This window comes from Cavia porcellus, unplaced genomic scaffold (assembly GCF_034190915.1).
Source record: "Cavia porcellus strain 051 isolate PalLab524CR breed Dunkin Hartley unplaced genomic scaffold, mCavPor4.1 scaffold_23, whole genome shotgun sequence".
In the NCBI taxonomy this organism is placed as follows: Eukaryota; Metazoa; Chordata; class Mammalia; order Rodentia; family Caviidae; genus Cavia; species Cavia porcellus.
In genome coordinates, this window is record NW_026947506.1 from 18,989,757 (window position 1) to 19,002,702 (window position 12,946).

Here is a 12,946-nt window from a genome sequence, read left to right on the forward strand (position 1 = left end):
TAGAAGGACCTCAGCTATGTTCACAAAATTGGGCCAGGTACCTACTGGGGTGACCCACTTTTCCAGTTTTACATAGATCCAAATAAAACATCAGCAGGTGAGACTGGGGAAGCCAAGGTTTAGAGGAGTGTTGTGTGTGAGTATGTGTGTGTGTGTGTACAACAATGACCTTGAGTTTGGATTTTTAATAAAAAGTAAGGCCAAGCATGGTGGTCTTAAGGCACCTCCCAGCACTCTGGGAGGCTGAGGCAAGAGGATTGCAAGTTTGAGCCCATACTGGGTAGTTTAGTGACTTACAGAGACTGTCTCAAAATAGAGCTGGAGATGCAGCTTAATAAAAGGACTTGGGTTCAATCCTCAGACTAAAAAGGTAAAAGGTAAAAGACTAAAAAGGTAAAAAGTCAGTTTGTTTTTTTCTTCTTTTTACTTTCTTTCTTTTTTAATTTAAGTTCTTCTTTTACTCACTGGCGCCTCTCTATAATGCTCTTCTCTCTGGAAGGCAGCCTGATTTAGAGAAGAAATCATGGCTTTTCTATCAATCCTATATGCATTTGAATCCTGGTCATGTCTTATGCTACACATAGAAATGAGATTGCTTAACCTGTAAGCCTGCTCTTTATTTACATAAAGCAGTCAGGCCCCTCCTCGTGGGCCTCATGGGGACTAAGGCAGGGAACTGGGGTGTGTGCAGGGTGTCTCCCGACGTGACGTCAGCTGCAGCTGTCTGTCTCTGTGCTGCACTGTCAGATGCTTTGTCACCCCAGTCTTCAGCACCTCTCCTGAAGAGCGGGAGAGCACAGCTGAACAGAAGCCAGAGTGAGAGTCACAGTGCGCCGGTCTCCACCCATCCACACAGGGATTCTCATGCCCGCTATTCCTTATGAGCACTGGCAGCTGTCTCCCGTGGTATGGAAAAATTACCTATGCAGCGGATAAAATAAACTCCATCTTGGTCACACACCTGCTGTTAGCTGCAAGTCTCATTACACACGGCCTTCCGGGGTGTCTTGTCCAGGCCCCCACTTCAACCTGTTGGAGCCAGACTGCCTGTGTAACTTTGCAATATGGCACAGCTCATAATGGCCCATGTAGGACATAAATGAGCTCTTTTTACTCTGAATGTTTGGGTTGTAGCTTGCTGCCTTTGTTGATGGCAAGTGGGTGTACAGAGTGTATCCATGTATGTGTGCCTGGGTATATGAAGGCTTGTGTACTTGTGTATGTTTGGTGTGTGCACATCCTGTTGTGTGAGCTTGAGGAAAGGAAGAGCCTGGTAGAGCCTGTCTCACGCTGTAGAATTACCCCACTGTAATGACTACCAAGCCCCCGGCCCTCTCTCCCTTTTCTGGGTGGAGACTGCTACATTTCTCCAGTGACAGGAGTTAGGCCCTGGAGCCTTGCCTAAGAGGCACAGCAAACTCTAGGTCTCAGAGCTGCATAGGAGGTGCCCACGCTCATGATCTTGGATGTGGAATGGTGACAGGTATAGAAGGGGACCTTAGGGACTGGTGCACAGGGACAGCAGAAGGCTGCTTAACTCCTCATGGCCCAGGATTGTTCTTTGGACAGGCAGCAGGGTTGCTCATCGTAAATGCAAGCCCTTGGGTCTGTGGGCTGCCATGCTGTCCTTGGGCAATGGTACATCTATCTCTATCCTGTAGGTATGTCTGGCTGATCTGAGACTGGGGAGACACCATCTTGGTTCATAGGCTGCTTTGGAGGACTCTGATGAAACAGCTTGGCCAGCTCCAGAGGCCTCCTGCCTTCTCTTGATTCTCAGGGGGGCAAGAAGCCAGGACAGAGTCTACTGGAACAGCTTGAGGGGTCAGGTGATCAACCCATAGGCTGGTAATCCAGGAAGCCTCAGCTCATGGTTGCCAGAGAAAAACCGGCCAGGAGCAAACACCAGCAAGTAGCCAGGCCAGTGCCCTGGACTTACCTGAGTAGTTGGAGATCACTGTCTCAGGAGCTTTGCTTTTCATCCAGATGGTTCTGATCACAATGCTGTAGATGATGCTGCAGAGAGAGGAAAGGTGTGACATGGCCAGTGGACCCCTACATGAAGGACATAGGAGACAGACCATTTCATCTCTCTGAGGGGAAGAAGGGAAGCACGGCGTCTTGGTCATGCTGTCCCCATCTTGGCTGGAATGGGGAAGACCACAGAGATCAGTCAGAGGGAGCCCCTGTTTCTGCAGTGAGGAGGCAGGACCTGGGCAAGGCGAGTAGCCCAGGTGAGAAGAGGGAAAGCATAATTGGAATCCAAGCAGCCCTCAGAGTTAGTGTCCTCGGCTGTGCACTTGCAGTAGGACCTTGACACTGGGCACTCTTTCTGGGGGGCCCCTGTGTCTCGGCCTCCTGAATCCATGCCTACAGGTAATCTTCTCCTTCAAGTCTGGACAGGGCCCAGGGCTTGCTTCCGATGAAACCAGAGAGGTACATGGGATTATGTAGGTTGCAATACCTGCCTTGTCAGGAAGGAGCCAGTTGCCCTAAGGGCTGTGACCTCCAAGAAATGAAATCTGCTAAGGATCACAAAGATTTGGAAAGATCCTTCTTTCAGCTGATGACCCTCAGCCCAGCCCTAAAGACACTTGGATGGCCACTGTACTTAAGTGGGGACTCAGTTAGGCCCTGTCCAGAACCCCAACCCACCGACACTGCAGATAGCATGAGTATCATTGTTTAGGTCACTGAGTTTGTGATCATTTGTTACACAGTAATAGCTAATGGATGCACCGAGCCTTAGCTGAGATTCTATAAAAGGGGACGAATAACACCAACCTCTTGAATTCTTTGTGTCCAATGTGCTACAATTTAGAGTGTTAGGCATAGTACTTGCAAATCTGTGGAGACCTAAAAGTGTAACTCCCTTTTTTGTGCCCTTTTTGCCTGTTTTTCACATCCCATCACACCGACACTTGGATGATATAATCTGTGCTTAACAGGGTGTTAATGATTTGCACACATCAGCACATTGCGGATTCCGCTTCCCCTTTGTTAAATATAAAACTTAGACCTTTCCAAATGTTATTTGACGTTTCAAATTTAATTACCTAAACTAAGAAACTTTGGAACAAAGCGCTGCTTTATTTCAGAACTGTGTAATTTTTTTTTTTTCTCTTGAGAATTACTAGTTGAAAGAAAAAAGAAACAGAGCTCCAGTTTGCAGTAACTGGCAACGCATTAATTGCTTTTAATGATCGTTAGACTATAATTTAATTAATGACTGTGTTAAAACCCTCCACTCCCTCCTGCATTTCCCGTTCCTTCTCAGCAGTCTCCTCTCAGTGCCCTGGGGAAGCTTCGGGCCTCTTTTGAAACACTCTGTTCCTTCTTGTACACCTTCCTGGAACTTTTCTGTAATTTATATACCTCCATTAAGGAAAAAAATGAGAAAAAATGTTATTAGTGAGTTTCTTCTTCTCGCTCAATCAAATATCTCTTAGATCACTTAAACTCCTTTCCTGGATAAATGAAATACAAGGCTAAGTTTCCCTCTTCCAGGAAACATTAATCATACTTCACTGATCAATAGCTCAGATATTAATTGATTATCAACCATACATACCGTGGAAGAGCTAAGGAGAATCCTATGAATTAGAAATTTTTTTCTGCCTAGGACTATTCAGATGGCGAGTGGAGAGCCAGGACATGGCCCTGCTCCTTGGCAAAGGGTTGCTCCTGGGTCCTCATGAATTATTGCCCAAACCAACCTACTTCCCAGGACGTGGCTGCCCTGCACCACAGGGCCCTGGTGTCATCCTTGTCTGCTGCTTCCTCATTCTTCCCTGCACAGCAAGCATTGCAGATGGTCCCTTGAAATTGACTCCATGAGCTGGACCTTCCTCCCATCTCTCCTCTTCAGTGTGAGTGCAAACAACCTCTCTTCCTTCTTTGGATCACTTCTTTTATTGCTAAGTATGCTATGTAGTACTTAGCATTTTCACCATTTTAGTTGCACAGTTCTGTAGCATTTGGTGTCTCTGCAATATTGTGTGACCTTCACCACCATCCATCTCCACAGCTTTTCATCTTCCCTGAATGAAACTGTCCCCCTTAATGCAAGAACATGCAGTGCTCCATACTGTTGTGGGTTTCCCTGGTACAGGGCCATGCTAGCCTCTGCGTCATCCAGTTTTAACTTAGGTGCTGTCAAAATGCGTGCCCCTTATACACTTTCCGCCTCCTGCCTGACTATTGCCATGATCCCCTTGCACATCTATGTCCCCATCTACAATGCCAGGGCCACCCTCAGAGCTGGGGCTGCTGTTCTCCTGCTCAACCTCCCACTTCACCCCACAGCCCACAGTCCTAGGAGACGCACAGCAATCAGGCCTCCCCAGTCTTCCTCTGCTTCCTCATATGTACCATTCTCCTCTTTACTCCTGTGATCCCCTGTGTCTGGACACAGCTTTCTCCTTGCCAAGCTGTCCACAGAGCAGGCAACCTGAGCTGGGCCTGAAGCCAAGCTCCCTGTTCCATGGATGGTCAGTAAAAGTGAGTCCCAGGGCTCCCCACCCCTCTTCATCTGCTTCACCCTTCTCCAGAACCCATTTCCATTCTTTTTCAGTTCATTCTTCAAAGATCATGTTGCTGTGAAACCTTTCCATGCTGCTCTGCTCCCCATCCTTGGGTTCTTCATGCCTGGGAAATATGTCATCATGTACCCGCGTGGTGGACAGATATAAAAGGCCAAGTAACCTACTGCTGGAAATATAGTAGTTCTGTCCCAGAATAGAAAAGCATCTTCACTGACTTGGATATGATTTATACTGTGTCTTTGATCTCTCTTCACTCTCTCATCAGGCTTAGGTTTTCTGGAAGCTTTTTAGACATCTAGAACTTGAAGGATCTTTCCATTGAAGAAAGTAGCCCTTCCTTAACTTACTGCTTCAGTCACCAATTCTTAGAAGACCATCTAAACATATGTATGTTCCTTCCCATCATTCATAGAGGCAGTATACGGTGGTGGGACAGGAGGAGGGCCTATCACCAGAGCCAGGCTCCCAGGACTGTCTCAGGAGGATACTGAGGCCGGCTCCTGAGTCTTTTGTTCTGGACCAATCCAGGAAGCAATGCAGGGTGCTGTGCTCAGACCTCAAGTGTTCCCACAGGGTCCCCAAGGGTCAGCACAGGGTTGGAGCTTGAGGGTTACGCATCTCAGCCTTGGCACAAGAAGACTTCAGAGCCAGAGGGGTCTGTGGCCCCATCTCTGCCCATGGCTGCCCTGACCCGCCTTGGGCTGGGCAATGATACTAGCTGCACACTGGAGAGCTCACCGGACCTTGCACACTGTGCAGCAGGGGATTGGCCAGACACTTCAGAAAACATTGAGGATCCTTCCTGGTCAGACCCATCTCGCTTTTCACTTCAGACTGTGTAGGTTGACACCACCTACTTTGTTCCAACACTGGCTGCCCCACCATGAACACTGCAATAGGCAAGCAGAAAAGTTTATTTGGGGCTACAATGATAAAATGAAGACACAAAAACTATTGCAAAGAGATGAAGTCCTGAGAAGATAAAATGTAAGTGGTACAAGAGTATGATAGGAGGATGATTTGTTCTGGGGGTCTAGGAAGCCATCTCAGAGAAGGGGAGGTTTCAGCTGAGATCAAATTTCAGACAGTGTGTAGTAATGTGTTTTAATCTGTGATAAAGATAAATGCACAAGAATACACTTTTATCTGAGTTGGACAGTCTTGGAAGAGTGTTCAAGACCAGAGCTTACAGCACAGCCTCTGAGGACAGGGGTGGGCAGAAGGGAGGAAGAGATCTATCTTCCCATCCAGAGATCTACCTTTCCATCCAGGGTCCTGTGCATGTGCTCAACTGTTCTCTTGTGGTGGCCCTGGCTGCCAGGTGGCATTGGGACCTGGGGAAAGGCATTTGCAAGTGTGGAATGTGTGTCCATCCCCCCATCCTTGGTTTTTCTCCAGCTCTTTATGTGGTAGAGTGACTGATGCCAAGGCAGAGAGAAGAAGCTCAGAAGAATCCCATGCCATCTGGATCAGGACTGCTGAGCTGGAACCCAAGTGTGTGTCACCTCTCAGCCAAGCACTCAGAGGGGGAAGTCAGGGACGAGCCATCACGGCCAGCCCTGCTGTGTGCTGGTCCCTTGTACAGTGCTTTAGGGCCTAGTCTCATTAACTCCGTCTGCTAACATGGTGCTGTGCGCCGTAAAGGCTCCCTAACTCCTTTATTAAGACTGGGGAAGCCTTTCCAGAGTTCAGGAGATACCACCTTGCATCACATTGGCCAGGACTGGACCCTGTGGCTGTTGCTGAGCAGTTCCCACACCAAGGTGGTGGGGGGTGGCCAGTGGAATGTATGCTGCAAATCAGCCCCACTGTCGACCAGGACAGACCTTCCTCTCTCCTCCTCTTGGGCCACAGCAGGTAAGATGTCACCTCCTTTCCAGATGGACTGATAGACTGAGGCCCTTGTTATTCTCCTTTCCCTGGACTGCTGGCCATGTCCCGAGAGTCTGTTATCTACGGAGTCTTTGTCCTCCACAGAGACCAGCCCAACAGGGGGCTTTCTCATGCTCTGATTTCCACTTCTCAAACAGCTCAATGGCTTTTCCTCACAGTCACTAGCCAGTGCTCCGTGACTAATGTCTGTGTCCTAACTTATTCCTGCTTGCTCATTGCACCTAGTGGGTGTGAATTTTCCCCACCTTGACCTTTATCTCATAATAGGAGGACGAGAAACCAATGAGACAGCCATAAAACAAACACAGCTCAAGGGAATCAATGACACCAGGGACAGCACCCTCCTCTGCAACAAGCAGTCAGCCCCCATGGATTTCGGAGCCCTGCAGCTGCTGTGACCCAGAAAAGCAATGATTGCCTAAGCTGTCAGTCTCTGCAGCTTGGTCCCAGGAGCCCAGTTGAGTCATTGATGGAACAGTGACATCTGCATTCACACACAGACAGCACACAGCTCTTCCTGCATTGCCTTCCTCCTTCTCGGCCTGCCTGGTAAAAGAAGTCCTGAGTGTTAGAGCGGAGAGACATGTAATTCCAGAACTATTCTAGGCTCTTGTTAGAGGGGAGACCCCTAGCCAGATGCCCCTGTTCCCAGGTGGAGCCGCCTGCCTAGAGAGAAACCAGCTCTGCTCTGGCTTCCCTGATGTGCCTCAGGGAAGCTCAACGTCCAGGGAGGTCAAGCCGAATTCTCAGGTTTCCCAGGGTGGAGAGAAGCCTGGGGAGGCCTGTGTTAGGTAGGCATTTGAGAACCCAGGTAATCTGCTTTTAGCATCATTTCCATTAATCAGCAAACAAATGGCTGGTTCCTCTCCTCCTCCAAGGGCCTTCTTACATTGCTGTGACTCACCTCTGATTCGCTACTCTTTACCTCCCCCCTGCAGCACCTTTACCTCTAATTCAAGCACCCTGGCACCTGTTCAAGCATCCTGACAGCTATGGTTTGGTGGAAGAAGGCAGTTGAAATAAAACATGCATGTTAATTTTCTGACTCATAAAGAATGGGGAGCACTTGCTCAGAGAAGAGCTGGAGGCTCAGCTGTCGGGGTTACCTGGTGTGACCCACAAAGGAACCAGCCATTCAGCTTCTCTGAGCCCTAGGCCAAGTGGGCCAGGCTTTGAACAGTGTCCTGTAGGGTGCTCCCCCACTTCCAGTACTTTAGGAGACTGAAGATGACCAAAAGAGGAGGAGATTCCTATAGTGTCAGGGGACACTTGAAAAATATTCACCCAGTTTAATAATTGAAGAAATGACTATTAAAACAATCAGAAGCTGGGCATGGTGTCTCACGTCTGTAGCCCCTGCACTCTGGGAAGTTGAGGTAGGAGGACTGCAAGTTCAAGTCCAGCCTGGGAAAGTTAGTCAATTAGTGAGACCCTATCTCAAAATAAAAACTGAAAAATAATGGTGTAGCTCTGTGAAAGCCTTAAATTCAGTCCCCCAGTACCATAACAAAACCAAAACTAAAACAGTGAGATACATTTTCTTAACCTCATAGACAATACCTTTTCTATGGGGTAGTTTGTGAACTTTCATCAAACGTCTTAGAAGGAACATTGTCTTTGATGTTGAAGTTCCACAAATGTCTTCAGAGGAAACAATCAGACAGTCACGAATGCCTTTCATCAAGAGGGTTTTTACCAGGGCGCTGTTCACAACATCTAAGCCCAAAGACTGATCTCCTCCCTGCACGTTGTGTGCCACACCATGGCAGGTGCGAGGACACCAAAGGCACAGGTTCCATGCAGCCCATGCACGTGTGACATGGAAATCTCCTCCTGTGGTCCCTTACCTCACCCACACATGGAAGCAACCATTTCACATTGGCATGGGACCAAGGCAGAACTAGTCACAATCAGTTTTGGGGGTCCTCTTTGTTGGGACCTATCAGTGCGGCACCAGGGGACACCCTGTGGCTTGGCGGTCATTACTACTGCCACCATTATCTGTCCTCTCTCTGCCACCCCACCTGGCCTCTAGCCCACAGACCCTGCTTCTTTTCCCTCAATCTGATCCTCCCTGGGTCCTTTCCTTTCTCAGGGCAGCTTCTAAAGTGTTCTTCTTTGGTTCCCCACTTGCCCGACCCCATTGTGTGCATCTGTTAGCAGATTAGTACATCCAGTACACCCAGAGCCTTTCATTCAGCTTGTTTTTGGCCCATTTATCCTTTCATCTATAACATCCCCAAAGCAGAACTATCTTGCATTTGGAAGTTGTAGGATAGAAGAAAGCGAAATTCATACCATGTTAACCCTGAGTTTCAGTCCCTTGCGATGTTGGGGAAAATTACTTCATTTCTCTGAGTCTGGTTTTTATGCCTGTACAATGAAGACCACAGTCTTCACAGGCCTGTAGGGTGCAGATAGGCACCTGTTTAGCCCATCCTGTGGTTCTTTGGCAGTAAATGTCGACTCCCTCAGCTTGACCCTCTCTTGGAGGACTGGGCTGTGCTGGTGTAGCTTCAGGGAAAGTGTGATAATCTGCTCAGCTCCCTCAAGCACAGCAGGAGTACCATGATCTCTGGAGGGGAGGAACCTGCAGCCTGACACAGGAGCTCCCTGTGGCCCGGTCCCTGCCTCCTACCTGAGGATGGTCAGCGGGATGAAGTATACCAGGACGGCCACCACGGTCATGTACGGAGTCCAGTAAGAGTCATCAGGCCACAGAGCCCAGCACTGCACTTCACCATTGGACAATGTCCTCTTCCCAAATATGATCAGGGTGGGGATGGAGAACAGGAAAGAGAGGCTCCAGGCCACCCCAATGAGGACCTTGGCTTGCCTTTCTGCTGGAGAGAAGAGAAAGATGTGGGAGACAGGACACACCCAAGTGCACATCCAGCATCTCTGCAGGAGGCCATGGGCGCTGCTGCACTGCTCACTGCCTCAGGGTCCCCATGGGTCGAGGGGTGACGACAGAACATGCATCCAGGTCTGTCCAGGAGGGGCCACTCTTACCAGAAGGTCATGGGGGTTACTCCTTCCCTACATTCCCCCCAAACTAAGAGGACTCTTCTAATTATCTTGTTGGTAAAATTTCCTGCCCAAATCCTTCATCTTGCAGTTCTTTAATAAGTAGTCACATGATCTGTTCTATTGGCGATGTGCTTTTGCTTCTTTGCTTTTTAATCTCTTTTTTTAATTGGTATATTCTCAGTTCCTTGCCAAAATTCTTTATGTGAAGGTTATTAGCTCTTGGCCTGCTAAGTACAAATATTTTCCATTTTGATTGTCATCTTCACTCTGTGTTAAATAGTTTATAATTATTTTGTTATAAAAATCTGTGTATTTTGCTTATTGTTTCTAATTTTGGTATAATTTCTGGGAAAACTTTTTGCTTACTAATATTATAAAAATTTTATTTTTATTCTTTTAGTAGTTTTATGTTTAAAATAGTTAACTTTCTCAATCCACCTGGAACCTCAACTGTGACATGTGGTAATTTAATATTTTTTTTAAATGCTCAGAGAGCTCTTCCATAGGGTCTAACTCTTTTCCAACTGATTTGAAATTTTATATGCTTATGCTGCTCTGGTTCTGGTACTATAATGTTCTAAAGAGCAAAATTTACTGTTACACTCTAGTATCTGACATGGCATATTTCTCTTCACTGCTATTGATAGTTCCCTAATTATTCTTATGTTTCTTTTTCCTAAAGAGCAAAACATTTGTCAGCTTCTCTGGACTTGCTGGCCCCGGAACTTGCCACTTTAGTAAAAAAGCAAAAAACAAAACAAAACAAAAAAAGCGAATCTGCTGTTTGATGTATCTGTGTCCATTTATACCCTTATCAATGGTAATTGAAATTACCACATTTCACTGCCATCCTGTGGCCCTCTGATGACAGTCTTTAGGTTTATTCTAAACCTCTGCTTGCTCCATTAACTTTGCTTTCCTTAGATGTAAATCCTTGCAATGCTGCTTTTTTTTTTATTTTTTAAATTTTAATTTAATGTTTTTAGGTACTGGTAACTAAACTTACGGTCTTCACAATGACCTACACCCCAGCCTTTGTTTTCAGTTTGAGCCTGGGTCTGGCTGTGTTGCTAAATTGCTTGGACTGGGTTTGAACTTGGAATCTTCCTGGCTCACCTCCCAGAGTGCTGGGATTACAGTATGCATCACCATACCCAGTTAGAATGTTAAGCACATTCATCATCATCTATTTCTATAGTTTGCCTTGCTTACTTTTTAAAATAGTATTTGGCTTTTTATCAGTAGAGCTAAGCTTTCCTAATAAGCTCCCTCCCCATGGTATCAGTCCCCATTCTTCTCTGTGAGAAATTGGCCAAGGGGCCAAGTAGTGGTGGGTGGGCTCTGCCTAGGGGAACAGCAACAGCAGGTGGCCAACCTGCCCATTGCTCCTCCGAGCCTCTGCTCTCCTGCAAACTCAGCAGCCCACTGAGTGCCCTACCTGGCGTAGACCCCATCTGACCCCAGGCTTGGTGGGCTGGGGGAAGGAGCAGCAAGGCATGGTAGTGGGCCCTCCCTGAGCTCAGGGACTTTCACGCGAGTGGCCACTTCTATTCTGGGCAGCCACAGGTCCTGAGTGCCTTGGGTCCCCACTCCCAGCATATTCTGGGAACATTGGGCTGTGCTATCTCAGTCACCCACTCCATTTCTGGATGGGAAGGTTTTCTTTTGAGTTTGGGATGATAATCAATGAAAAAATTTCTCTACAGTGCTTTCAGGGCTTTGTATCAACAGTAAGAGGATTTGTTCCTGGAAACCTCACAAGTTGCAGTGTAAGTCCCCTTCCTTGTGTGGAATGCTTCTCAGGGGGGTCCAAAGACAGAGTGTAAGCAGGGTGTCTGTCACAGCACATCCTGCCAGCACCTTCCCTAGCAGCTGGGCCACCCCTGGATCCATAGGTGTCCCAGGCTTCTAAGCTTCCTTACTAACACCTTTTTGGAACAATCATGACCTTGAAACTATAAAGGGTGGAAGTGGAGAGCAAAGGGAAAGGAGGAAAAGAAGGGAGGGTCATTGTTAAGAATAAGACAGTAATGAAAACAACCGTACCCTCACTCAAGAGGCACTTCTTTACACAGACCTTTTGCAAGTGGGAAGGAGACCAGGGGAGGGAACAAGGAAGGGAGACGAGGAGAATGGGGGTGCAAAAAGTTTTGAGATGTGTTAGGTACATGCACCAGTTCTCCTGGAGGAAAGTCGTCATTATAGACTGAAACCACGGGCTCAGAAAAACACAAATGGACAGGAAAAACTAAATAGAAAGGAAGGAAGAGCATCCACTCACCTCCTTGCAGAAACTTCATGGGGTAGACGATGGCGTGGTATCTGTCTATGCTGAGGGACACAAGGACATAGGTGGAGGCATAGAGCAGCACAACCTGAGGACACCAACGAGAGAGAGGTGGGTGATGGTTTCCAGGGGGAGAGGAGTGCCTCGAGCACCTTAGACATCTGGGAACGGAACCAGGTAGGGATGAGGGATGGACTGGGGAGGATGTGACCCACCTTGCCCATTCCTCATGGGGATCAGAGCACAGTTCTGGGTGCTGCAAGTTGCACTGCTCTGGACTACAGATGACAATGCTTCCAACTCTCCCTCCCTCCAGCCACAGCTTCTTGGAAATTCTACATTTTAGGACCCGTCCTTCTTGACATTTGCATGGTACATTTATTTGTAATTGACTTTTAAAGCTAAACCAATTTTCTCCACCACAACTGACATTCCAGAATAATTAGAAACAAAAGTTCATTTGCCTTTTATCCGCGTGAGTAATTGAGAGATGATGGAGGGTTTCAGTTTCCCAGGACGCTGTGTGCTGTTGGGGTCATTTGTCATCCTCCATGCACAGTCAGAGGTGCCCTCCTCCATGAGCTTCTCTAGCAGAGCCCAGGTCTCCCCGCCTTCTCCCCATCTCTCCTATTAACCTCACCCACACCGGCTAATTATCTGTGTACAGGACTATTTATAAACTGTGCAGAAGAGGAAATCTGGATGTGAGAAGTTAATCTCTCTTCTGCCAGAGGTGAACTTGGATTATAATTAAATGACAAGTCTCTGACAGAATGATCATAGTGGGTATTTTCCAGCTCACTTAAAGCTCCATTTCTGTTGAAAGTCCAGCTGTACCAATGCTTTGTAAACCTAAGGTTAAGTCTCCAGGGTGTCGAAGGGAAGTCTCAAGATGAGCACCCACTGCATGTGTGCCTCATTTGCTCTTCACCTGACTCAGATAAGTAGCACCTTAATGAATTTTATTGTGGATTTAGGATGCAGTCACATCACAATAAAATCATTGTAAGCGGGAAATACATTAAATTGATAACACATGTACCTCACCTAGCCCTGGTTGCTTGCCTTAAAGGTGTTCAGAACATACAGCTGGGTAAAATATACGCAATTCTTATTTTGGAATAAAGTGTTGAACACCTCCTGCAGTTTGTTGAGTTCTGTATTGAAATGAAAAGCACAGTCGTTTATGGGT

At 47.3% G+C, this 12,946-nt stretch overlaps 1 protein-coding gene across 4 annotated transcripts in view; it reads right to left on the reverse strand.

Annotated features, from left to right (window-relative positions):
* Positions 1 to 12,946, reverse strand: part of Npsr1 (neuropeptide S receptor 1) — a 163,414-nt gene that overhangs the window by 15,227 nt on the left and 135,241 nt on the right. For 3 of the 4 annotated variants that reach the window (XM_063233860.1, XM_063233859.1, XM_063233858.1), the window contains 3 exons: positions 11,749 to 11,842; positions 9,076 to 9,280; positions 1,940 to 2,016 (listed from right to left, as the gene is read on the reverse strand). In XM_063233860.1, the coding sequence (XP_063089930.1) occupies positions 1,940 to 2,016; positions 9,076 to 9,280; positions 11,749 to 11,842 (376 nt within the window). The remainder of the gene's footprint in view (positions 1 to 1,939; positions 2,017 to 9,075; positions 9,281 to 11,748; positions 11,843 to 12,946) is intronic. The other variant, XM_023565220.2, reaches the window with a different exon arrangement.